Raw genomic sequence first — 27,655 nt, 5'->3', positions numbered from 1 at the left:
GTCAGAGCCAGGCCACTGCTGCAGAGCAGACAGCTGATGTGCTACAGAGCCAGCATGCTCCACCCTAGCTCGGGGAGGAGTGGGGAGTAGAGGTCCACCTTGCTCTCTAGAACCCCCTGTGGCCAAATGAAGGAGCATTACGAGCACTGGAGGATATCACATGCAACTGCTGCTTATTGGAAAGCCAGCCCTTTAGCATGGGAGAAAAGGGTCAGAGGAAAACGACAAACTCTCAGGGGAGCATAGGGGAGGGCAGAAAGACGTTCTGACTGCAGTCCACCTCAGTCTGCATGTAGATCCAATGAGCAGCATCTGCATTCTCCAGAAAAGCTTATAGTGACGGTAGGGATTGTAATTCAGACTTGAAACCCTCTGTTGCTGTGTAAAGTGTATTGGCTTGAGAGTGGGCAAGCAGCACTGCCCTCTATTGGTGGAATCAGAACTGCGCCAAAGATTGCAGTGACATCCGCCCACCAGTAGCTGGAGAATAAATGCCCTAATACCGCATGACTGCTATGGGGGGATTCTTCTTCAGTTAAAGTGGTAGAGAACCAGAGTTTTTGAAACCAAAAGCCCGAAGCAGAGCTGGTTACATTATTCATTGCAACTAATTTATCAGGCAACCATAGAATATTTTTCTTCAAATAGTTCATTCATGCCTAATTTTTTCCTTATTCAGACAAACCCATAGGAGAGTGAATATTAGATGGTGTGGATAATTTATGCAGTGAGCTCTTTCTGTCAATCATCAGATCAGAATATTTTTCCATTACTCAGACAGCTTTAGCTTTCAATTCCATCCCCTACATGTCGCAAATTTGCTGTTCATCTAGCAACTATGCTATCTGTGTACATGCAGCCAATGGATTATAGTCAAACCTGGATTATGGCACAAGTTACCACAGGATCAGTTAAAAGTATGTGGGTCCCAGTGCAATCATAATCAGGGGGGAGGGATAGCTCAGTGGTTTGAGCCTTGGCCTGCTAAGCCCCGGGTTGTGAATTCAATCCTTGAGAGAGCCACTTAGGGATCTGGGGCAAAATCAGTACTTGGTCCTGCTAGTGAATGCAGGGGGCTGGACTTGATGACCTTTCAAGGTCCCTTCCAGTTCTAGGAGATGGGATATCTCCATTAATTATTATTATTATAAGCATTCAGTAATTCCAGTGCTGTCAGCTGTGGCCAGACCTCCATGCTGGTATGCTCTATAAAACTCTGTGACTTGGCCAGTTCCTCCTTGATCAATAGTAACAGCACTTGGGGGGTTAGGGTTCTTACTAGTATTGTGTCCCATGACTCCAATGCTTGCTTAAGGGAATATATCCTGGGTGTGTTCTGTTACTACACTGGTATTCAAGCATCACAATCAAAGGAAATAGTGAACAAATGTTCATATTATATGAAAACAATTTGGAGCAAAGGGGAAAATAATCTGGCTGTTCAAAGACCTGCTTTGCACTATTACATTGCCAGCTCTTGTGATGTTATTGAGTGTCTCGCAAGAGATGATGCTTTTTTAAAGCATCAGCTCCTGGAGCCATGTGTTTAGGTGAAAATCCCAACTTTCATAGAAGAGGAAGTTTCTACCCTCCTGGTTGTGGATAAAAGCTTGAAAACATTTCCTGAATGAACCTAAAGTTTCAAATAAAGGCAATGAAAAAAGAACCTAAAATGTGTTATTTTTTAAAATCTCATGATTTTGGTCTGATATGCAGTTATCTATACCGGAATTATGAAAGGTATATCCCCAGGATATTGCAATGACATTGTCTATATGCATCCGAAGAAGTGGGCTGTAGTCCATGAAAGCTTATGCTCTAATAAATTTGTTAGTCTCTACGGTGCCACAAGTACTCCTGTTCTTATTGTCTATCTTGCAGTTTTCCAGCAGTTCCACTTTTTCCTCCACCTTTTGAACTTCCATGTAAACATCAGGGGTGGGGGGAAGAAAAACAAATCTTGCCTTGAATTTATCTGATCCTTAATTTGCTCCCTGCCCGCTTTCTTGGAAGTGCTTTGCCACCAGCAAAAGTTAATGCTTCTGTGAACGTGAAATCAACTCATCTCTTCTGCCTTCTCTTCTCGATTAAACAATGACATATTTTAAAATGCCTAGGAGCTGTTTTGTGAGTAGCACTTTGCATTTATCTAAGATAGCCCTGATTAACTGAAAGCCAGCTCACAAAACTTCAGTTCTGCCCTCTGGAAGCTGAGCCATGACTCCCCCAGCCAATGCCTCCTTGTTTTGCTCTACTCCAGATCCCTTATACTCATTATACAGCGGTTGCCACCTCTTATGGAACTGGCTGGGCCTTAAGAAACCAGCCAGAAGCCTCTACAATCAAGGTAACTTGCCTAGCAGGTATTAAAGTCTCCACTCCACTGTCAGGCAACCCTGTTCACCTGCCTAAGGTACTTACACAGCTCCCATTACCTTTGCAGCTGAGCCCCTCACAATTTGTAATGTATTTATCTTCTCAACACCCCGGGTAGGGAGGTCAGTGCTATTTACAGATGGGGAACAGAAGCACAGAGAGACTGAGTGAGATGTCCAGTGTCACCCTGGATATCTGTAGCAGAGCAGAGAATTAGTCCAGGTATCCTAACCACTGGATCATCCTTCCCTCCCTAATCACAGATGGTTATTAATTTGTTTGGGTATCCCCACTGTAGTTCCTTTCATCTAATGATCTCAAAGCATTTTACAAACCAACGGTTAATTATCCCTTCCCACAAAATAGGTAAATACATTTATCACATCCTCACTGTACAGGCGGGGAAACCGAGGCACAAGCAGGCTCAGCATCTTGTCAAAGACAGAACTCCAGGAGTCCAGAGACAAGTCTCCGGCAGCCCACCCTCCCTGCATAGCAGCGATGTGCTTGTGTTGTGCACTAAGTGATTAGACTGGGGCTTTGCTTAGTGTGAAGTTATGGAGGGGGAGAGCCAATCAAAGTTAAAACTCCACTTCTGCTACAGCCCTATTTGAAGAGTAAGTGTTCTGCATTTTTTTCCATGCCTGAGACAATCTAGACAAATAGGCTTTTAAATTAAGCAGTGATTTGGAATATAAGTGAGTGCATTTAAGCTGATAAGAGATGGAAAGATTCTAATGGCTGAAATATTTGTCATATCACAAATAAGATGGCTGTATCAGGAGCCACTAATATAACTAATTTTTACCAAGTCCTTTGCTGCTCTGTGATAGAAAATGAGGTCAGCGCAGGTTGAGGCAACACAAAATGAGCAGCTGTCTGAAGGCAGTAGAGAATACTGATAAAGGACTCTGCAGAGCTGTATTACCTTCCCACAGAAAACAGGAATCAGGTTGTTAAAATTAAGATATAGACGGTTCAACACATCCAGGGTTTTTAATGTAAAAGCGCAAATGAATACTTTTGGTTTCAACAAAACTTGAATACAAATGCACTCCGAGATGGTTTATCCTGTCTGCCACCTGATAATACCGTGAACCAGATTTTGCTCTGTTCCTCCCATATAAATCCACCAAGTGCAATGGAATTCCTTTGGATTTACAGAGGTGGAACTGACTGCAGAGTTTGGCCCTGAATGTAGTTTATAATAATACTTTGCACTTTTATAGCACCTTCCATTTCTCTGTTTGCCTTCCATCTTGGGATCTCAAATGTCCAAGAATTAAGCCTTGGTCAGCGAAGGATCCTTATCCCCATTTTAGAGATGGGGAAACTGAGGCACATAGGAATTAGGGAGGGCCTGAGCCTAGTCAATGGGGAAAAAATGCCCAGAGTTACAGAGGTAGCTCATGGCAAAGAACTGGGGTCTCATGACTCTGGTGCCTTCACCAACAGACTCTCTTTCTTCTGCTGTTCTCTGGCTTGATTCCCTGTTGTCCTGAACCATGTGAAGACATTTACACCTATGCAGAATGGATGTAAAATGCTACCATTCTAATTCAGTACCACTGACACCCACTTTGCCTGGGGGCACAAAGTGGACACACATTACAGGGCAGGAAAGAGTCAATTCCAGTGTGTCTAAAGTACAGTAATATGCCACATATCTTATATCTCTGCAGTTATTTCAAGCATCTAGATTCCAGGATGGGTGGCTCCCAGGATGGGTTGTTATAAACGTATATAAAATTAACAAGTCAGAGAGGGTGTTACATTGATAAAGGTAGGTTTATAATGAGAGATTTACAGATGCCAAAGTGCTTATCTTTACAAAGGTGAACCAGGAGCAGTATCTCCATTTCCCAGATAGAGAAACTGAGGCACGGAGAAATGAAGGATCTCACCCAAGGGCATGCAGAATCAGAAGCAAAGCTGGGAATAGAACCTAGGCCTCCCTGGCTTCCAGCCCAGGTCCATATCCACTGTGCAAAGCTGCCTCCCCTCTAGAAAGCCACAAGTTTAAATTAAATACTTAACAGGTGAGGGACTGGATGAATCTCTTCACCTAGAGATGACCTCCAAACCTAAGGCTTCAGTCGGGCAATCCGATCCCTGGATCTAGAATCTTATGGCGTGAAGCCAATGGGGCTCCACACAGACATAAGGATCTGCCCAGATCAAACTGCAGGGTCTAGGTGGGCAGTGGTTGAGACATGAAACATTTAGACGCTCTTTGGGAAAGGAGTTAGTGGTCTCTCCCAGGTTGTTACATCACATTGAAATCAATGGGTCTTCTCACAGGTTAGGTCTGGACTGCAAACGTTTGCTAACATTGGTGTGTCGATCGGAGGGGTGAACCTGGACTGGCATAGCTGGACCAGCAAGAGCCCCTACAGTAGACATAGTTATACCGCCAAGACTCCGTTTTTACCAGTATAGCTTATTTTGCTCAGGACCTTGAGAGGGAGAGGAACAGGAATAAGCTCTACTGGCAAAAGCTCAGTTTTGCTAGTATAAACTGAGTCCATGCTGGGAGCCCTTTGCTAGTATAATACACTGGGGTTTAGCTGAACTGGCCAAGTGCTCCTAGCAAAGACCTGGCCATGGGGTACGATACCATCAAATATGAGTAAGTGGGTAGATTCTAGCACGCAGGCCAAGCAGAACTGTGAACTCTCTGGGGCAGGGAGCATCTGTTTGTTCTGTGTTCGCACAGCACCTAGCACTGAGGCTCCTTGGCCTCACACCAACACAAATCATCATTACAGTGGCATTTAAAGGGACTGATTCTGCTCTGACTCAGCCCAGCGAAACCGGAGAATAACTCCACTGAAGGCAACGATGGCCCAAGGGAGGGGAGAATTGGGCGAGGTGCACTCTGTAATACTTCAGGGTAATCTCCTAGAGCAGGAGCTTGCCTTGCCGCACGTCAGGTCAATTGAACTGTGTTATCTATTGTTCCCATCCCATGCAATAATCAAATATCGTTCTGCGCATTTCTCCCATAATAAACTGACCGAGAACCTTGGCAGGGGAAGGTCGACCGTTCAGAAGCATCAGACAATTTAAGAAAGCAAAATCGACATGGATTAATAATGAACCTCAAACTCACTCCATTTCCTAACCGGAGCGATAGATGGGTTCATATTTGATCACCATTACATGGTTTAATGAAATAATTATAACTCAGACTCCCGAGCCCCGGAACAATCAATAACTATGAGCTCTAAGCAACAGCATGTTCCGAGTTCTGCCATTTTCACAGTGCTCCCCAGCAGGCAGAGTGTGTGACTGTAAATGCGATTGACACTAAAGTCGCATTAAAACATTCCCATCAAGGGCAATAATAGATTAAAGGCTACTGAGGCACTGCAGTTGGCCAGTCAATATTCTTTATTTTCTGCATCACCCCCAATTTTACCACCCTCCCGGACGCCATTAGCACGAGTCGATTTGCTGTCAATGACCAGCTCAGGCAAAGAAACATTAATGCATGCTCACAAAGGCGGTACGCATGGCATTATCACTTCACTCGCTTTCAAATTACACCCTAATGCCGTCGCCAGGCAGCTTGTGACATGTTAACACTATATGCGATTTGTTGGTATTGGGCTAAATATTTCATGTCTAAAGATTTCATCAGAGATTTGATGACAGAAATAAACTACCGCCCGGTGGGAAATCATTCCGAATAATAGAATTAGGCATTGTTGGGAAATCAATGAAGAAGGGATGGTGACAGGGGAGAAAGAAGGATAGGAAAAAGCTTGGAGGGAGGTTGCTGGTTCCCCCCGCCCACCCCCATCCTTAGCAATAAAGAGCTGCTGAGTACCCATTTGTCTGCCAATTAAAGGCCTTATTAATAAATCACATTGAAGGAGCAGAAATTAGAATTCAGAGACTTGTTTGTTTATGCTCCAGGTGCAGCGGTTAGTTGCTCCGTGGTTGTTTCTAAGAACTGTCCCCCCCCCACCCCCAGTGCAAACAGTCCACCGTGCTATGTGAAATGCAGTGGATTAGTGAGGGTTTTATCCTCTGCAGAGTCTAAGAAAAATAGTCTTTCGAAATATAGATGCATTTGAGAAAATCTGCAGCGGTTCTGCTTTTCCTTTTAAAAGCCTTTTGTGCTGGCGAAAGACCCTTGGAAATGGAACTCCTCTATTGATCCAAAAGAGGAGCAAAAAACCACTGCCCCACCACGTGCCTCAGTCCTGATCAGCAGGAACCGCTGCCAGGCTAAGAGGGTAGTGAGTCCACAAGCTGCAGACGAAAGCACTGTGCAGACACTACTGTGCATTAAATGAGTGCGCTGCAGATGACACGGTTACTGTCTAGGTTACACAGACATACCCGGAGAGGCAGGGCTAATACAACTCTGGTCCTTCAGCTCCCAAAACACAGGACTATCCCATGGGAGCTAAAACAAAGCCCTGCGGTAGTACAATCCCTAGAGGACGCTACCTGTCTTCCGGATACACCCAGGCCTTGAAACTGCAACTAGGATAGACACAGGCAGACCCGTGCCCCCACACAGAGCTAAAATGACTTCACTAGGGCTCCTGCTCCACATGGGCATAGGGGACTGTCTGGGGAGATCCAGCTACTGAATCAAGATTAAAGCGGTATACAGGGGAGAAATTCAGTCTCTTTGCCCTCTGCACCGAGACGGTCACAATGACCATTATCATTTGCCAACCAGGAACTTAACAGTAACTGCTCAACTCATTTTCACACAGGCCCCCAAGAAGTCATTGACCTGGGCCACGGTATACAGAGTGAACTAGAAGGCAAAGGTTCTAGCATTAATCCCAGCCTCCTCCACCCTCCAATGCCCCTGCATTGCAGCCAGGTTGCAACACACACCATAAACCAACACTCCCAACTGATTTAGCTGGAACAAAATGATCACACAGGCAATTGTCCTATTGGCATAATACCTGCTCAGCTAGGGGGAGCTGGCAAACGCTCCCTGTCTTGTTCAGGCATAGCAAGAAACTGGTTGCTTGTATCTCCTAATCGGGCTACATTTCTTCTGTTAAAACAACACACTGAGTAGTGTTGATTTCAACTCAGAGCTGTGGCTCATGTCCGATACACTATAGTCAGATTATGCTGCCACTTACTTCATAGGCCAAGCAGAAACCTCTTGCTCTTCCTTTCTTTTTTCATACTTTCCTTCTCCAGGATTTCTTCCTCTTCTTCTTCCATTTAAAATCGCCACAGAGACTTTTGCTGTTTAGATACTGCATGAACCTCACTTACCTTACAACAGCATCTGGGCAGTGGGTTGGGAAGGGCCAGTAGTTTTTTTCTCCAGTGCAGGGAATTCTGGGACAGCTGGGTCAACTAGTTATGGGCACAGGAGCCCACAAGGTTGGGTTCTGTAAGGGGGTGGGTTAGTGTAAGACAAACCTCTAAGAAGGGGTGGTTCAGTTCCATAGACAAATCCATGAGAGTGAAATCTGAAGGGTGCTTGGCACCCTAACCAAGGCTCTGTATGCGCATGTAATTTAAGCTGGTTCTACATAGAAAAGGGTCTGATTCAAAATATCAGAAGCCAGAATCGTGGGGAAGGTCAAATCCAGCTAACTCCTGGTGCTGTAACGACTTCCTCACAATCAAACATCAAGCTGCGAGCAGAGCACAGAATAGGACCCAGGTGCTCAGGTTCCCAATCCCATGCTCTAAACATTAAAGAACTCCCCCTCCTTCTGTCCCTTTGCCCTGCTTTCAGCAGAAAGACACCATTTGATCATGAATAGTTTCTTACAACAAAATACATGTCCCACTGCCATCCCTTTTCTTCTAGGGGCCACCAACCACTACTCTGTGGAGTCCAATAGCACATACAAAGGTTTCTCTCTCTCTCTCTCTGTCTCTGGTATTGTCTGGCAGGAGATGCTCGATGAGTTTGAGTGGAGTGTTTAAAGAGCCTAAAGCTATTAGAGAGCAAAGAGGCACTGTGGTGAAGGCAAGAGACTCAGGAGTCAAGGTTCAATTCCTGGTTCTGTCAGACACCCTGTGTAGCCCTGGGCAAGTCAGTTAGGCTGGAATTTCCAAAGGTGCCAAGGGAGTTAGGTCTCCAAATTGGGTGTCTAACTCCCTTAGGCTCCTTCAAAAATCCCAGACTTAATCTCTCTGTGCTTCCCTTCCCCATGTGTAAAGAGGGGACAATACTACTTCCTTTAGTTGTCTTATTTATTTAGATTGTAAGCTCTTTGGGACCAAGACTTACTATGTGTATTTACAGCCCCTAGCACAATGGACCTGATCTCAGTGGTACAGATAATAAATACACACAAAGTACACACTATGTATGATAGCACCCAAGAACTGTTATGCCAAATAGCTAGACACTACAAGGCAGTAATATAAGTCCTTGCTGGTCTACAGGCAATGACACCCCATGCTGGTCTACAGGCAATGACACCCCATGCCCTACAAAGCAGACCAGCACTTTTCCTCTATCAGTCTCAAAACACTTTGCAAAGGAAAGTAAGTTTCATTATCCCCTGATTCCGCAGCTGGATTTGCTCAGGGAAATCCATGTGCTCACAGAAGTAGTGTGCCCAAGACCTCATAGCAAATCCATGGTCTTGTACCTTAATCACTGGACCATGCTATCTTATAGTAAGTATATCCAGGCAAGGGGGAAGAGAGGGTTTTTTTCAAATGAGACCGGGATTTCAGATGGCTAAGCCAGCTCCTAACTCTGTGGGGGTCAGGAGTAAACCTTCCCCGCAGGCAGGTTATTCCATAAAGGCGCAGGTTCTTGCATCTTCCTCTGACGCAGTTGGTACTGGCGACTTTCAGAGACCGGCTACTGAGTTGGATGACGCACGGCTCTGATCCAGTCTGGAGATTTCTAAGAGATTTGAGGATAGATGGAAAGTCAATGAAATAAGATATACCGAAGGGAAAGCTGGTCCAGGTGCCAAAAAGCCACGGTAGGTCATGACCCTCACTTTCCTTTGCTAGACTGGTACTCTTGATGGTTTTTGTCTTGCATGAGGCTGCAGTGCAAATCTACTAGGCATAACTGCACATGAGAATCCTTCTCTCAGCAGTCAACCCACCAAGCCAAGATACTTTGGCAGTAGCCTTTTGCTCTGTGCTGAATGTTCCAGTAGGATGTTGTTATACCTTTAATCTAAAATTAATGGCCATAATCCTTCAAACACACACACACCAGCAGACATGTGCATTGTGGGGGAAATCTAGCAGCTGCTCCAATGTGGATGGAGCATCTAAGAGGGACAGAGTCACCATAGATTTGTACGTTGTTCAGAGTTTGATGACTATTATTATACAACTAATGCAGCCTAATGACTTCAGGAGAGACAAACCCTACAAGGCTTTCCAGAGAGATGAAATCCAGATAGTTTATCCTAACTCTTAAATAAACAAGGAATTAACTTCCTGCCCTTTCTAAGCAGGCAGTAATTGAAGCTTGTGATTTATGTGGCATGCTCTCCTTGCAAGGCAGTTAGAGATGGGGGATAATTGGCCAGTTCTTGCAAGGGAAAATAGTTCTTTCACAAGTCCTAGAAGATGGACGGCCAGTGATCAAACAATTGTGATAACCACTTGGCCATACATTTGTCAGTTACAAGGGGAAAACACTTGAGTGTGCTATTGATCTTGTGGGGCCTCTTGCCTTTTTCATCAATTGGTCTCACTCTCAAACAGAACAACAAAATATGGCTTTTTATTTATTGGTTTTGTTTGTACCATCCCATTTCCCAAGAAAAACAGGATCCTTCTAGAAGCACAAAGAGTTTTATCTCATTAGCTGCTCTCTGCATTTCTTCCCCAGCTTCCTGTACCATTAGGCCATGTGAGATCTACCTGGCCAACAGCTCTGATTTCCAATTGACAACATAGAAATTGATATCAAGGAACAGATGAATGGCCCTTCCAGTCAGGTAGGCTGTCTGTGACAACAGTCTATGCGAGATACTTCAAAGAAGGGTATCACCCCACTATACAAGCTTTATCTAACTGTGCAATACTATACCATGGAAATAGGACAGTAATTCTTCCTTAGCATCTCCTGTGTCTCTGACTTCTCCTCTGCTGTCTTCTCTAGTCACCCACATCCTCCTATAAATAGTCTATTCCATTTAGGACAAAGGCTCCAGGCCTGGTTGTCAGTATGTCCTTTTCTCCTTGTAAGAAAAACACAGGATTGAAATTCTTAACCTGTTACTTTAGTCCTTGAGAGCTGTATAAACTCTAGTTTGAGTGCTCATGTGACCCCTAACCCAGCCAATAGCTCATCTCTCTTAAAATGCACCTCTCTCATTACTATTGGTTTTATATTTGTAGCCTGTAAACTCATTGGGGCCAGGACAGTATAATGGGGCAAGAACATTCTGTGTTTGTACAGTGCCTGGTGCAATGGAGCCTTGATCCTGATTGGGATCTCGGGGAGCTACCTTCACAGAGATATTTAATAATGATCATAGTTAAATCACACCCTGTGATAGTATCCTGGCCTTGTTAATCTTCAGATGTGCCCTGCTCTCTAAAACAGTGTTAGCCCTAACCGAGAATCTGAAAAACTGTCCCCCATTAACAGAAGCACTGCTTCTCTTAATCTGCACCCATGCAGTTAAATATCTGCTTTGCTGTGAGGGGCACCCTGCATAGGATGAGCAGATAGCAAGTGTGAAAAATCAGGACACTGGTGAATGGCAACAGGTGCCTATATAAGACAAAGCCCCAAATATCGGGACTGTCCATATAAAATCAGGACATCTGGTTACCCTAACCCTGCAATGCTACAAACCTTGTGCTGATATCTCTCTGAATAAAATATTTCCGCTGGATTTAATCTACACTCCTAAAAATGAGAAAACAGCCAGTGATTGTCTGAGTCAATTTAATAGATTAACAACTGCTGACACCTGGTGGGCAACACAAGTACTGTGTCTGTCCTGAGCCAAAGACGCATTTACTGCTTGCACCCTACGGCTAACCGCTTTACTAATTCCTATCTAAATGCTACAAGTTAATATTATTTGCAGGGTTTACTGCTTAGCCTTATTTCATAGCCAAGCATAATTCATTTCACATCTCTCCAGGCAGAAAATAATATGTCATTATTTGTATTATGATGTTTAGGGTCTCCACTGAGCTAGGCACTGTCCTAAAAGACAGTCCTACCACCGAGAACTTATATTTTTAAGTAGACAAAGGGTGGGAAAGGAAACCAAAGCACAGAGACGTGAAGTGACTTGCTCAAGGTCATAGCCTGTCAATAATAATAATAGCTCACCTAACTTTTATATAGCACTTTTCATTAGCTCTCCAAGTGCTTTACTAAAGAGGTCACTATCATTATCTAGTTTTACAGATGGGGAAACTGAGGCATAAGGATGAGAAGTGATTTGCCCAAGGACATCCAGCAGGCCAGTAGCAGAGCCAGGAATAGAACCCAGGTCTTTCTGACTCAGCATCCAGTGCCCTAGTCACTGGAGCATGCTGTCTCCCCTCAGGTATAATAATTAGTACTTTCTGTGTTCAAAGCACAGAACAAACATTATGTAGTATTTTAACCCTCTCCAAAGGGTAGGTGTTATTGCCCCATCTTATAGATGGAGAAATTGAGGGACAAAGAGATAAAATGACTTTTCCAAACAGTCAGTGGCAGACCTGGAATTAGCACTCGCGAAATCTGCCCATGTACTCAGGACACTACTCCACCCTCTTTAATTTATACCATCCCTGGACCTCCCCTTGTGCTTAATACCAACCCTTGGCTAGCACCCAAAAACTGACCCTTTACTAGTGAGTGACCCCAATGAAAAATCAATTACGCCTATGCAACAGTAACTCGTCAATCATCGGTATGACTGATTGAAATCCACTATTATGGATGGAAACTCAAATCAACCACTAATAATCCCAAAACCAACCCTGGAATGATTTAAGTCAAATAACCCACCGTAGTTAAGAAAAGATTTTCAGGGCTAAAAGGTAAGGTGTTTTTTATTTCTGAGAATTACACTGCGGGCATGAGGCAAGCAAAGCTGAAATCTGATTCATTCCTGTGGCTAATACAAAGGGAGTGGCTGCACTCCCCTATATGTACTTGTTCTTATGTTGTGAGGACATAGATGGTACATGTGTGACCCCAGAAGACACTGGTAGACCAAAAGTTTCCAGACCTGTGCATACATGACATACCCTGAATGGGGATTCACCCGAATACCTGAAGAACCTGTATTTTCCATAAGTGAGTTGCCCGCATCAGCAGGCTACCGCACTCAGTGACCCAGGAGAGTCCCTTGTCTAGGGCTGGAAACATTACTGAACTACTGCCTTTCAATGGATAGCATATAAAGCAAAGCAACCTCAGAGAGGATCCTATAGTCATAGTCTCAGCCCACACTGTTGTGCTTAAGGGGAAGATCAATTTAAAAGAAAGCTGGAAAGCATAGGCCAGATGGGGACCAGATTTCAGCTAGGAAGTTACACTGTTGGAACAGGCCCAGGAAGCTATGCAGTTATGTATCTTCAAACTACACCTTGGTTTATAGCACAGACAAAAGGGTCAATTCTTCTGATAAACTCAGCCAGCTCTTCACCTCACCAAATGCAGAGAACTCATTCTCAGCTGCTTGAAATCCAGAGAGAGTGTTAATCCTCAGCATGGGTTACACCACCAGAAGTAGGTGCTTTCCCTGCTGCCCTGCCCACAACCCTCAACCTAAGCCAAAGGCTCCATATCCCACTGAGTGCTGATAATACACCCAGATCCCCCATACATGCTCTTAAAAGACATCGACTTTCCTTCTAGTATTACTCCTACCAGCTCACTAGACAGTAACATGAACCCATTTGACTGGATGACAGGCAAACTTTTCTTCCTTCAACCAACAGCCTGTTCACAATGGCAGCAGGGTGGGAGGCACCTGAAAGGGATAAACTGAAAGTGTAGAGGACAGGGATAATTTTTATTTGATCCCTGGGGTCTAGCACAACTCAGAACAGGAGGAATTGTAAGTATGGCCAATTCAGAGGCTCCTTAGCATTTTTGGTTCATTTTCAATAACCCTGTACAGAACTTTTCATCTTCTAAATACTTCACAAACAAAACCCCCACACCCTGGCCATGGCAAGAGCTAGCCTGTTAGCCAAGTCACTTCAGACCTAAGGCCCCTGAGGGTCAGTATCAAAACTGGGATTAGAATCAAACTCCTAGCTCCAAATCCTTTGTTCAGAGCAATACATAATTTCTCTCTGAAACTTAAGGAATCCTTACCTTGTTTAACTGACCTTCCAGAAAATGGATTCCTGCCCCCAGATCAGCAACTAAGAGCTGTAAAATCTGCTCTACCCTGGGATGAGTAGCTGCTCAATGATTTTAGACTTCAAATTCCAGTTGGCACCATTATTAAACTAGGCAGCCTACAAAGCCAACCTTTAGCCATTTTTTTTTCTGTTCTGCTATATGGAAATACTTCCCTCCCTGCTGTGGTCTCACTTACTCCTTTATGAAAAAGGCAGTTGGGTGCTTTACACAGTTATTTTAAATAAAGAAAATCTGTGCCTAATGACCTAGCAATTTCAATCCTTAGCAACAAAACCTCCCAGGCAGAAGCATCAATGGAAAACCAGGAATAAGCAAGGACTTGTAAATCCCAAGAGTATCCATGAAAGGGGGCACCAATGGGCACTCACAAAGCAGGACTTGCAGAGATTAAGTTAGAAGGGGGAGGGTCCAGTCCAGTTTGAACTTTGAGCAAAAGATCTTGCTGCCCAGTTTTGCTAATTTCCTATCTGCTGACACCAAGAATGGGCATCACTGCCCTTAGTGCCACATGCTGTTAACTGGTTGGAGGAACTACTCTGACCAGGTCTGCACTGAAAAATGTAAGTCAATCCAGTTGTACAACCCTGGGGGGGTGCAAAAAAATCCATACCTGAACCACACAGCTAAGCCAACCTCAATCCTGTCATAGACTGTGCTACAGTGAAGGAATAATTCTATCACCTTAACTACCACCCTCCACCTCTTGGGGAGGTGGATAGACTGCTATATGTAGCCACATTACAGCTACAGAAGGCATTGCTGTAGTCTAAATAGAGATGGAGCCTTAGACCAATATCCTTCAGTATGCTGTGTCTACCCCACTATTTCACTTTTAGTGGCTGCAACCTGAAGACAACTAATTTGATTCTGTATTGTGGGGAGCTAGTCATACCCATTTAGTCTAGCTGTGGAAAAAGTTTGACTGAAGCCATGCATAGATGCACTACTTTGTACATGTTTAAGTTCCAGCAAGATCAGGCCACTTTGATTCCAACACCATCTACACACAGTGCTTTAATGCAATTATGCATGTTAACTTTAGCAAGCAGCCTAGGCTTCTAAGCATCCCCTTGTAGACAAGCTCTGCTAGAGTGAAGTTCCAGAGCCATATGAACAAATTCACTCTTCTGGGTGTAGTTGCACCTCAGCATCCACAAAGTGAGGGATATTTGTACTGTAGGGTAAATGTAGTGTTACCTGGGAGTTTGCACTTGTGCTCACCCCATTTTAGAGTTCATATGGGCTTCCTGGCACAGTGCAGGACACATTCACTAAACCCTTTAGTTTCCTAATTAGTGGGTAGGATAAGGCAAGTCCCTTTCATAGGAAATTAGGAATCTTTACTTTATATAAAGTTTTTACTTTGCCTTTGGCCTAGTAAGGGCATTAAGGGAAGCTATCAGCTTTAATAAATATGCAGTGTCACAAAGCTGATACCTCTGTAATTGAAACCATTAGCTGGCACCTTTGGCTAAGAGTTCAGTGAAGTTGCAGCGTACAAGGGTGCATTTGATGGAATAGCTACCTAGAGGCTTCTTGGTTTGGTATGACTGCTTTATAGCCTCTGAGGGAAAAGGCAACACTCCCACCCCAGGCAGTTTGGCAAATTACTATTACAGTAATACTTGCTCACTTTGAAGTGTCTTACCTGTCACTTTATGCCCATGCTAATTTGCATCCCTTTGAGGTGTTGAGTCTGAAGACACCTTGTGTGTCATTTTGGTGCCTGTTAAGGAGATGCCTGACCTACAACTGCAAACAAGTTTGCTGAGTTATCAAAACAGTGCTTGCTTTAGCTTTTTGGCAGAATAGAGGAATAGTCTCTAGCCAGCTGCTATGCCTTGTCAGTTTGCTTTCCAGAAGTTTGTTGTGGAGTAAAATATTAACAGCCATTTTCCTCCTGCATCAGCCTACATATCTGAAGTCACCATCCAGGTCTGCCAACCCTCAGTGGCATGAAGTCCCATCTTCACTCCTTTTTTCTAAGATGCCGAGAACCCGAAGAGCTGAATCTCATGCTCAAAGCATAGTCAAAACAGACCAAAAATGTTATGGGGCCAGAACACTGATAATTTGTAATAACTTTTAAACAGTCAGTGGTTTTTGCCACAGTCAAACATTAAACGAATTTGCTGCTTATGTCTGATTACACAAGTGGCTTTGTTTTTCAATTCTAGTTATTGATTAAAGAAAAGCAACTTATAGCTTATAAAAGAATTGAGTAAACGTAAAGCAAGTGGGATGAATCAAGAACAAGAGCCTTTTGATGCCAATTAAATAAGTTTATTCCTTAGGACATGAATTGCATTTGCACTTGTTTACAGTACTGATAAAGTGCAATGGTGTTCACCTTCCCGTCCCTGTGCACATGTTCAAGTATTTAGAATGCCTAAAATGCCCAGAAACAATTTATACAGCAGCTCAAATATGGAATTTCTTTTAGACTGCCACTGCACCCAGCCTTGAGTCCTTCAATTCTAAGAAATAGCCAGCTGTGGAATGCTGCTTCCAGTGCATTTAATCCACCTCCTCAATGGTTGGTCCAGATGAGGCCCCTCCAGATGGGGCAGCTCCACCACCAGGGAATCCACCAGGCATGCCACCAGGCATCCCTCCTGCACTCTGGTACAGCTTGGTGATGATGGGGTTGCAAACCTTCTCCAGCTCCTTCTGTTGATGTTCAAACTCTTCTTTCTCAGCAGTCTGGAACATAGAGAACAGTTTATACACTTGCGGCAAGTGTGCCCCTGGAAAGCCAGCTCAAGAACCAACCTGTTTATAACTTTCCCCATGTACCTTGGGTCAGAGTTAAGATGGCACCTAAGACAGTGTACTTAAAGCAAACCCCATGCAGGGGGGAGGCTTGCACTATTATAGTCAATCTCTGCTTTCCTGGGTGACAAGGATGGGTGAGGGAGAGTAGTATGCTAAGCTAGGCATTTGACAAGCTACAAAGAGGAATTTGGAATCTAAAACTAGGTGTAAATACAGACAAATTAAGCAGAAGGAAAGCTATAGGTTAACAGAAACCACTACTAAAGAGCTTGAGACTTATGTAATCTACTGTGTTAACATCCTACAGGAAAGTCAAAGAGACACTGTCAGAACAGTTTTGGCAAGGAATTGCTGGTTATTTACCAGTGCAAGAAGCACACCCAGGAAGGAAAATATTCTTTTAGCTGAGTTGCTAACTAGAGTCTGATCTGACATGGTATCTTTAAATGGGAGGGAGACCTCTTGTAGCACCAGGAGAAATACATTAAGGCAGTCTTTTAGAAAGATTTTATGGTCGCTCAGACATCCAAGGAAGGTACTTTCAGCCAACACACGTCTTTCGACTTCTGGTGGAAACTACGAATGGCTTTGGAGTCATTTTCATCATAGCGACCATTAGCTACCTCCTGCCACCCAATCCACAGCCTCCCCATAGAAACTAGGAACCCACCTTGGATTTTGGTACTGCTGCCTTCTGTAGGCCATTACAACACAAAGAGACACTAGGTTAAGATTACAACGGCAGGAGACTTGCCCATTTGTTGCTGCACACTGATGGTGTGCTCATTTTCAGGTTAAAATGAGTCATGAAGCTTTGTTGGAGCTTTTAATTCCAATTTTTAGATAAAATTCCTCATGGAGTTATATTTTAAACATACCTGATTCTTGTCCAGCCAGTTGATTATTTCATTGCATTTGTCCAGGATTTTCTGTTTGTCCTCATCACTGATCTTGCCCTGGAGCTTCTCATCTTCAACAGTAGCCTTCATATTGAAAGCATAGGATTCTAGAGAATTCTTGGAAGACACCTTATCACGCTGTTTCTCATCTTCTGCTTTGTATTTCTCTGCTTCCTGGACCATGCGTTCAATATCTTCCTTGCTTAAGCGACCTGGAAGATATGGTAATTCAGTTGGACGACGTTTGTAGGCCACATTACTATAAGAAATATTGTACTCATGGAGTGAGATTTTTAGGCTTCAAACTATCAATCCACTTTTTTTGGGAGTGTACAGTATGCAGAACAAAGAACAGTCCAATGTTGCATCAGAATTTAATGCCTGCATAATTTGCAACATTGTTTTAACATTCCTATCAGCACAAATTGGTGACCGGGCAGCCGCTTTAGCTTAGGACACACCCCAGCAAGGTGGTAGTCATGGGAAAGGAGCTGGAATTGGTGGTTCTAGTACCACTAGAGCAGTAAGATTGGACTTTCATTCTATGAATCACTGGTTATGCACCCACCCACTTCAGGGGACATTATGCAGTCATACAACTATTGCAGCCACCTTACACGCTGCCCCCCTCCTCCTCTCCCAGGACTATGCACTGCTTACCTTTGTCATTGGTAATTGTGATCTTGTTCTCCTTGCCAGTGCTCTTGTCCACAGCAGACACGTTAAGGATGCCATTGGCATCAATATCAAATGTTACTTCAATCTGAGGTACACCCCTTGGAGCTGGAGGGATGCCAGTCAGCTCAAACTTGCCCAGCAAGTTGTTGTCTTTTGTCATGGCTCTCTCCCCTTCGTAGACCTGGAGTCGGGGGGGAGAAAACAAGGGCCAAAAGAGGAGCGTAAACATTTTGCTATATGAAGTTTAATCTGTGTTACTGCAAACTACTGTTTTCAACTTTAATTTTCTTAAGGATCAGGAACTCAAGTGAAGTATGTGTTATGGTCGCTCAGACATCCAAGGAAGGTACTTTGAGCCAACATGGGTCTTTCAACCTCTGGTGGAAACTACGAATGATTTTGGAACGTTTTCATCATAGCGGCCATAAGTTACTCCTTCACAAAAATCAACTCTCAAACACGGAAGAAATTCTTCAAACCCACCATGTCTTCATAATCTACTCACTGATATTGAACTACTTGCTAACTCATCAGCAGATCAACTTCCATTATAAGTACAGTACTAACTTACAAGAGAAGTTGTAAGTTTAAACTAGAGGTTCTCAGTACCTAAAACTGATGACAAGGTTACTCTGGTTTTGCTGCAGTACAGAGGCAGTCAATGCGATGAGTAGCAGCCCCTTAACCACCTGAAGAACGATTACTCCAATTTAGATACATACCTGAATAAGTACACCAGGCTGGTTGTCAGAGTACGTGGTGAATGTTTGAGTCTGCTTGGTGGGGATTGTAGTGTTTCGCTTGATCAGGACTGTCATGACACCTCCAGCTGTTTCAATACCAAGAGATAGAGGCGTGACATCCAACAGCAGCAGGTCTTGTACATTCTCAGACTTATCCCCAGACAAGATGGCAGCCTGAACAGCTAAAAAAAAAAAAAAGGAAGTGGTGTCAAGACACTGCAAAAAAATACTATCACTGGAAAATGGAGGCATCTTAACTGGCTCAGACATCCAAGGAAGGTTTTAGCCATCATCAGTCAACTTCTGGTGGAAACTACGAATGGCTTTGGAACCAAATTCATCAACGCAAGTAAACAGGAAAGATGCTATCCCATTGTATTTAAGAAATATACTATAGTGAATACTGTGCATAAGTGATTTGTCATGGATGCTATTGTAATCCAAGGTCACCAACATTTAAGTGTAAGCTTGGGAGACAACCGCTTACTAGCCATAGCTTGAGTGTTGTGTTAGTCTTTTGCAGACTTCACATACACCCATATGTATGGTCAAAACCCAGCATTACAAGCTGAAAAAGTTATTGGGGGAATTAGTTACCTGCACCATAAGCCACAGCTTCATCAGGATTGATGCTCTTATTCAGCTCTTTGCCATTGAAGAAATCCTGCAGCAGTTTCTGAATCTTGGGGATTCGGGTAGACCCACCAACCAGTACAATATCATGGATCTGTGATTTGTCTAGTTTGGCATCCCGCAGGGCCTTCTCCACGGGATCCAGAGTGCCACGGAACAGATCAGCATTTAACTCTTCAAAACGAGCTCTGGTAATTGAGGTGTAAAAATCAATGCCCTCATAGAGAGAGTCAATCTCAATACTGGCCTGAGTGCTAGAGGAGAGGGTACGCTTTGCACGTTCACAAGCAGTGCGGAGACGGCGAACTGCTCTCTTGTTCTCAGTAATGTCCTTCTTGTGCTTACGCTTGAATTCAGCAATGAAATGGTTGACCATACGGTTATCAAAGTCCTCCCCACCCAAGTGGGTATCACCTGCAGTTGACTTTACTTCAAAGATGCCATCCTCAATAGTGAGGATCGAAACATCAAAAGTGCCACCACCAAGGTCAAAGATAAGGACATTCCTTTCAGCTCCAACCTGGAAGGAATAGAGAGCGTTTTCTGTTATGGAGGTGTTGCATCTCACTAGTACTGAGCTGACTAGGAACAATCTACTATGCTATTTAGCTACACTACATTACAGCTTGCTCACCTTCTTGTCCAAACCATAAGCAATAGCAGCAGCTGTCGGTTCATTGATGATCCGGAGCACATTGAGACCTGCAATGGTTCCAGCATCTTTTGTGGCCTGGCGCTGGGAGTCATTGAAGTAGGCTGGTACTGTGACCACAGCATTAGTAACAGTCTATGGGCAGGAGAAAAAAAGTCAGCCGAGACCTTCATCTACATGGTACATGAACACAAAATCAAGATCAAGCTAGGTTTGAGACTATTAACCCCTTAAATTCTAGGAGAGCTGAGCTACTTAATTCTCAAGTCTCACCTTCCCAAGGTATGCTTCTGCAATCTCCTTCATCTTGGTCAATACCATGGAAGATATTTCCTCTGGGTAGAAGCTTTTGGTCTCTCCTTTGTACTCAACCTGGACTTTCGGCCTGCCAGCATCATTCACCACAGTGAAAGGCCAATGTTTCATGTCAGACTGGACAACAGCATCATCAAATCTACGACCAATCAGCCGCTTTGCATCTGAAAAGAATTAGCTATTGTGAGTAATAATTCTAATTCACTTTCTACTTTCCAATTCATCATTCTACAAAAGCATGCTAAGATTAAACACAGGACATAACTGAAGTGTTAAATTCAAACAAGGCAACTCCCACAATAACTCCCCTCTCTGAATATCTAGCCCTTTTGGTTAGTGGAATTATCGAGCCGGATTCCTGGTATGAGCAGATTTAAGCCCTCCTATCTACTAGTATCAGGACAAGGGCAAAAGTCTCTGCTTTAGGGGTAAATGGAGGTTGCATGATTTAGAGCAGTAGTTTTCAACCTTAGGATGTGCAGACCCCCCCCTGGAAGATATTGGACAGTCTGCAGATTACAGGTTGAAAAACAACTAATTTAAAGCCTTAACCTGTATACTAATTAAAATGGAACAGTTGAACTCAATGAAAGCTGAAACACAATAAGCTTAATATAATTAACTGGGATCATTTAGGACTATGAATGGAACTGGAATCTAAATAACTTATGCCCATGCCAATTTGAGCACCAACCTACAGAAGAGAATGTGCTGTTAAGGAACAAATGCTCTCCCCCCCCCCCCCCCCCATGCCCAGAATTTGTTCATTGAAAGCAAACAGGCATTGCTGCTTAAAACGATGCTAACATTGAAACAATGGAGATGTGAGGTCTCTAGCTTCTTCTATCTACATCCAAATTAGAGAGCCCAATTTGGCATGAGGCTATACCACCTAACAAGCTGAAGAGCTATACAGTTTATACTAACCAAGAACAATACAGCAACTATATTCAGTTTAATGTTCTAGTCCCCATTTTAAAGTCTCATGTCTTTTCTTACCAAAGACTGTGTTAGTAGGATTCATTGCAACTTGGTTCTTTGCAGCATCGCCAATCAGCCTCTCTGTATCTGTGAAGGCAACGTAACTCGGCGTGGTCCTGTTACCCTGATCATTGGCAATGATTTCCACCTTGCCATGCTGGAAGACACCAACACAGGAATACGTGGTGCCAAGATCAATTCCAACTGCTGGTCCCTTAGACATTTTGCCTGTAAATGAGAAGTTTGTTTACTACACATGCAAACAGTTTGTTAGCCCATGTTTAACAAAAACTCCTAAAAACAGGTATAAGACAAAAACTAACAGAACCAATTTTCCTTTTAGAAAAAGATAAAATTAGCAACAGTAGCAAGATTTAAACTTCTTAGTAGCTCATGTTTCTATTCACTTGCCTGCAAAGTATCAATAATTAATATGGAGTGGAGACTCACAGATTAGCTACTAGAACAAAAGGTGCACACGATGCACAGGATACCATGTGGCCTCAGAGTGGGAGAAAAAACCCACACAAAAAACTCCCCAGCTTACCTGAAGAGATAAGCTCCCTTACAATTTAGTAGCTAAATGACTCATGAAGTTTACATTTACAGCTAAACCTTAAGATCACATGGCCTTTTAGTCGAGTGGACAAAGCCACAGCCCATGACTAGGGTACAGAATCCCGTATTACGTATTGCAATTTGAGCTATCGGTCCAAAAAAAGCCGACGGGCCGGAAAAACGTGGCTGCAATTTGATCCCGCTCTGCAGGGGAAATGCGGGGTGGGCTGCTCATTCCGGCCACGTGGATGAAGGTGGCGCACGTTGCCGGCTGGGGAAGCGAAATCTCCCTACTGCACCACAGCAGCCTTCTCCGAGCCACGCGGCCAGGCCACGGGGAAACGCAGCCGAGCGGAGGTGGGGGGGGGGGGGGGGGGGAGAGAAGAGAGGGCCAGCCCCTCGGACTACACGCCCCAGCATGCCCCGCCGCACCACGTGGCAGGCAGGCCGGGCACTTTAGCGCCTGCGCTCTCGCCAGCCCCTGCGGAACCAGCCGCTGGGGGGTGTCACATGGACAGTTCTCCGCCCCCTTCCCCCCGCCGCCTCCCGGAACCGGCGGGGCGCGGCGCTGGGCACGTGGGCCGGGAAAAGGCTTACGCCGGCAGGAAGCCGCAGGCAATCTGCCCCCTACCCCCATGAGCCGAGCAGCGCTGCCTAGTTCACTCCCCGCCGCTAGCCGGGCACAGGGAGCCGGACACGGGTAACGTCCCCCCGCCCCGCGGCTATGCGCCCCCCCGGGGGGGGGATCCTAGGCCGCGAGCGCCAACCGGCTGAGGGGAAGCTTCGGGCCCCACTTCCCTCCCCCCACCCTGAAAGCAACGAACCGGGTGAAAACGAGGCCGCGATCCCCCCCCGCCGAGAGCCCGGCCGGGCTACGGGTCCCGCCGCCCCCGCTCCAAGAGCCTGGCTGAGGTCGTTCCCTTCCTCCCCACCCATTCCCGGGTGACCGCGAGACCAGGCCCCATTCGTACCTGTTCAGCGCGAGGCGGGCTCAGGGTGCGGAAAACCGGTGATGCTGGCGCTGCAGTGCTGAATGAGACCGGCTGCCGGCCCCCCACACACTTTATATACCCCCAGCAGAACCTTCCAGAACTGACGCGCCCCTTCCCCGCCAGCCGGCCAATCCTGCCGCGCCTCCCCCCCTCAGGAGCCAATCGCGGCGAGCGGAGCACGCCCCCTCAGTGACGCACACAGGAAGGAGGCGGGCCTGCCGGCCGGCGTTCTCGAACCTTCATGCCCGTGCCCGGCTGGGGAAGGGGCCAGTCGCCGGACGGGGTGGAGCTGAGGAAGGGCGGGATCCAATCAGAGCTCCAGGCTGCCGCTTTATTTGCATAAAGGGGACTTGACGCCGGCTGGTGGGGCGAAGGCGGAAGGAAGGCCGGTAATTTAACCAATCGTATTACAGCGTGGCTATATTTGCATATTTGGAAAGTGGGGGTAGGGAGGGAAGGGAGAGACCAATCCGATCGCGGAATTAACAGAGCTCATTGCATATGCGGTAGCCGCGTGCGCGGAAGGAGAGCGGGGAAGGGAAACAAAATGGCGGCTCAGCTGTAAATACGGGCGGGGGGGGCAGGGAGTCCAAAGGGGGCACAATCGGGGCGCACAGCCCCATGCTGGGGGCCACAGGAGAAGCCACGACCCCGCAGTTCCCTCCCACACACTCGCACAGCAGCCACACCCAGGAGCCCCTGGGGGCCTCTATCTGTCCCATGATGCACCTCTCCCTGTCCCCCCCCCCCTCCCCCGTGTATGGCTGGCTGTCCTCTCCCCTCCAGTACTCATTCCCTGCCTATGGTGCAGTGACTGTGGTGTAGACGTGGCGGCCAGAGGGGTCCTTCAGTCGCTGTACATCCTCACCCATAGGTTCCGTTATATACAAGATTTACTGTTTGGTTCAATGGCTCACAGCACACTATCCCACTATAAAAATGGTTCCAGCATACCTTGACCCCCCAGAGGCAGGCAGCTCGGAATAATTCTTCCATCACGGAGACCTGTCTACACCAGGGCATAGGTTGGCATAGCCACGTCTTGTGGGAGAGAGGGGCCAAACGTCCCTTACATTTAGGCATCCCCCATTACAATCCAAAGCAGTACCACATATGGGGTGGGGTAATGTGGCCTAGTGGATAAGGCACTGGGCTGGAATTGGGGAGCCCTAGGTGCTAGTTCTGGTGTTGGCCAAGTCACATCACTGTTCAGTGCTGCAGTTTCCCCATCCCTAAAATAGGGGTAATGTTGCTCCTTCATAAAGCATATTGAGCTCTGCTGACAAAAACTAGTATATAAGTGCTATGTACTATTAATTATTAAACGCAAAAAAAATCTCACCCACTGCCTGCTCATCCCTACCCTTCAAGGTCAAGTATTCACTGTCAACCTTTGAAAACAAGTATAGGCTCAGATTAGATATATTACCATTGGTTTGTTTTTGTTTTGTTTATTTTACTTTTCAATAGTAAATGTTTGGGGATAGTCACAAAACAATTTCACGTTGAATAAGGGGTTGCTAACATGAAGAGATTGAGTAACACTGCTTCACAGAAAAGTGTAATCCACCCCACTTTTCCATCACATGCTGGACCCACCATGCCAGACTAGAAGTATTGACATGGCAGATCAGCCTTGACTCATCTAACCTAGTATCCTGTCTTCATCAGTGGCCAGGACACAGCTGTTTAATTCTTATGTATCCCACTGTGCAATATCAGACCATAGGCTTCTCCATAAAGGGATAAATCAGTTGTCTAAGTAGCATGGGTTGATTTTCAACAATGGCGAATGTATGATATTTTAATGGAGAGCATGCACTGTTTGCATCTCACTGTGTAATATCAGACCATACGGGAGGCAGTGTTGTCCAGTGGTTAGATCACTGGACTGGGGCTCAGGAGGCCTGGTTTCTCTTTCAGGCTCTGCAACGGGCCTACCAGGTGACCTCGGGCAAGTCACTGCATCTCATGCCTCAGTTTCCCGATCTGTAAAATGGGGGAAATGATATTGACCTCTTTTGTAAAGCACTCTGCAATCTAATGAAAAGCACTGTAGATAATCTATCATTATTACTGCTACCATGTGTTGGATTAGATGAATAGTCCATTTTGTCTGCTATGCTGTCTCCAATAGTGTCCATTGCTGAATGCTTCAGAGGGAGGCAAAACAAATGTGTCTACTTATTCAATCTTCTATTATAGAACATTAGAGTATGCCACACCAGGTCTATTTTGTCTGATATTCTGCCTCAGACAGTGGCCAATTCTGGATGCTTTGGTGAAAGGTGTAATCCTGTTCCTCTACATAATGTATTTCACTATCTAATATACCATAGGATTTTCCATAGCAAAATAGGTCAGTGGGCCTATCAGGCATTCTATCACCAACAGTGGCCAATGCTACATGATTCAGAAGAAGGCATAACATAGTGCAATACAGTACCACGGAGGAGAATGGCAATTGTTTCTTAAACCAGCTGGTGATCATTTTATGTCCTGAAACAATTGACAGCACTTGTAATTTTTATCCTGGCAACTGCAAATGCTGTTCTTATTTATAATACATCGGCTAATGCCTTTTAAAAAACGTACTTAGTTGTTTACTTCAGGGAACATCTCACAATATAATAAACTTTTCTAGCAATGAGGGTCAACCTGCAGCCTTCCTTTTTATCCTTTGGTGGGGGAGCAGGTGAAGATCCTCCAATTTCCCTTCACGCCCTAATTCCCTGCATCAGATCAATTCACCTGTCAGAGGAAAACTGGCCCTATACACCTCTACCTCGATATAACGCTGTCCTCGGAAGCCAAAAAATCTTACCGCGTTATAGGTGAAACTATGTTATATCAAACTTGCTTTGATCCGCTGGAGTGCGCAGCTCCCCCCCCCCACCCCGAGCACTGCTTTACCACGTTATATCCGAATTCGTGTTGTATCAGGTCGCGTTATATCGGGGTAGAGGTGTATTTCTCAGAAGGGGTTGCTTTAGGGTGATGCAGAGTTTTCTCCATTGAGGAAAATCTGGCCTCAATGGGATCTTTTCAATCCCACTTTTTAATCCTTTGCAAGCTTCTCTTGCCCATAATCAATGCTAATGTACTGAAATAAACCAAGGGATAACAATGCAACAATCTCCACATTATTTATCTGAGTGGAAATATATATAGTAATCCACAGCCACATGCCACTCAAAATGAGTTGTTGCAGCAGAAGTGTTCCAGCAAAGAGGGTGCGTTTAAAATAGCAGCTAGGAAGGAAGGACATTAGTGGAAAACTGTATTTGTTCGCCTATAATATGCTTCTTTAGGAACCTTTGATACAAAACAAGCATGTGGCCCATCAAAAACCCTAAACAGTCATACCACCTGAGGCTAAAAGATGGTCAGATATCTGTGACCGAATGCACCCCTATATTCACACCCTACACACCATTGTAATAATTGTTGTACAAAATATGCCTTGTGAGGTATCATTTGAAAACTAATAACTCATTGGTCAATAATATGATTAACTGTGTATAGCTATGTTATATATGTGAAAAGTTATAAACATAAGATGACATTAGATCTGAAATTTGTTTACCAGACAAGTGTGGGTAAACAAGTTCTCAAAGACAAAGGGGACAGGAACAAACAGATCTGCATCATAGCAAACAGCATGAAAGCTCTTTCACCACGAGATTCCTTATCTCTGTCCTCACAGCGGGAATAAATGGGTAACCCTCAAGAAAATGCATTTCAAAGGGGACTGGACTATAAAAGTGAGGGGCAAAAACACCTCAAGGTATCTCTCTCTATTCATCTCTCTCTCTTTCTTTCACCTAAGAAGACAAAAGAAACAGCCTTTGGACGCCGATCCTGGCCTGATAATTTGGGCATATGGTGAGGGAATTCACCTTCAACCAAATTTAGTTTGTTACGATTTAGTACTAGGAAGCATTTTATCTTTATTTCTCCATTTCTTACTTTAATGCTCATACGTGCACTCACTTAAAACCTCTCTCTTTGTAGTTAAATAAACTTGCTTTATTCTTTAATCAAAACTAATCCAGTGTTGGGGTTAAGATGGGCTGTGTGGTAACTCTATTTAAAGTAGCAGACTGTTGGATATTGATCCCTTTAGCGGGGGCAACGGACCCCTAAAATATCTGAACTGTCCAGGAGAGGGCCAGACAGTGCAGAGTTCACATTTTTGGGGGGAAATTCGATACTGGAAGTTTGTTGGGGTCACCCTGCAAATAGTAACCAAGGCTGCTGGAAGCCAGAGTGTGGCTGGTGTTCGCTGACAAGCTTCTGGGATCAGAGGTGTTGGATTAGGGTTGTGGCTATACACAGACACTCAGGGTGTGACATACATGCTGGCAGGCTGTTTGTGAGTGGCACAAGTGGAAGCTACAGCAGCAAAGCATTGTGAGGCATCCCAGGTTGCAGGGCAAGGGTGATGCAGCCCCTCACAGGTCTGGATTGCAACCCGGAGTGTCATAATATCATAAACCAATTAGGCTCACGCAAGCTCAGTGTTACTGTGAATTGTTTAGATCAGGGGTGTCAAACTCAATTGCACAGGGGGCCAAAACTCAAAACTCGCGGGCCGAACAGTATAACCATTTATTTAACAGACTAAATATTTATGTTTTTTAACCATTAATATGAACCAAAATACAGGATATCATTCCAAAATAAATACATTTCAACTTAAAATATTTTGCTCTTCATAAAAAAATATCCTG

The 27,655-nt window shown here is 44.8% G+C and overlaps 1 protein-coding gene and 3 non-coding genes across 4 annotated transcripts; all 4 read right to left on the bottom strand.

The window, feature by feature from the left end:
- Window positions 1-15,963: 15,963 nt before the first annotated feature.
- On the bottom strand, window positions 15,964-23,091 carry HSPA8 (heat shock protein family A (Hsp70) member 8). The gene is made up of 9 exons (XM_005303736.5): window positions 22,902-23,091; window positions 21,391-21,600; window positions 20,350-20,555; window positions 20,059-20,211; window positions 19,389-19,944; window positions 18,771-18,973; window positions 18,031-18,229; window positions 17,350-17,582; window positions 15,964-16,399 (listed from the first exon to the last, which is right to left on the bottom strand). The coding sequence occupies exons 2-9, from the start codon at window positions 21,593-21,595 to the stop codon at window positions 16,214-16,216; spliced, it is 1,941 nt and encodes a 646-aa protein (XP_005303793.1). The 5' UTR covers window positions 21,596-21,600; window positions 22,902-23,091; the 3' UTR covers window positions 15,964-16,213.
- LOC112059048 (small nucleolar RNA SNORD14) lies at window positions 16,986-17,083 on the bottom strand. The gene has a single exon (XR_002888251.1). It is a non-coding gene; the product is annotated as a small nucleolar RNA SNORD14 (small nucleolar RNA).
- LOC112059049 (small nucleolar RNA SNORD14) lies at window positions 18,374-18,470 on the bottom strand. The gene has a single exon (XR_002888252.1). It is a non-coding gene; the product is annotated as a small nucleolar RNA SNORD14 (small nucleolar RNA).
- Window positions 19,050-19,140, bottom strand: LOC112059050 (small nucleolar RNA SNORD14). The gene has a single exon (XR_002888253.2). It is a non-coding gene; the product is annotated as a small nucleolar RNA SNORD14 (small nucleolar RNA).
- Window positions 23,092-27,655: the final 4,564 nt, after the last annotated feature.

Source organism: Chrysemys picta, chromosome 16 (assembly GCF_011386835.1).
Source record: "Chrysemys picta bellii isolate R12L10 chromosome 16, ASM1138683v2, whole genome shotgun sequence".
In the NCBI taxonomy this organism is placed as follows: Eukaryota; Metazoa; Chordata; order Testudines; family Emydidae; genus Chrysemys; species Chrysemys picta.
The sequence above is the reverse complement of the archived record's forward strand: the minus strand, read 5'-3'. Positions and strand labels throughout refer to the sequence as shown.

What these genes read in the sequence shown, in the direction of transcription:
- HSPA8 (XM_005303736.5), bottom strand. Translation starts at nt 21,595, where the DNA reads ATGTCTAAGGGACCAGCAGTTGGAATTGATCTTGGCACCACGTATTCC. An exon ending in AGCCTGGTGTACTTATTCAG is followed by an intron (nt 18,230 to 18,770) that starts GTATGTATCTAA and finishes CCCCGACTCCAG; the next exon opens with GTCTACGAAGGGGAGAGAGC. An exon ending in ACTGGCTGGACAAGAATCAG is followed by an intron (nt 16,400 to 17,349) that starts GTATGTTTAAAA and finishes TCTATGTTCCAG; the next exon opens with ACTGCTGAGAAAGAAGAGTT.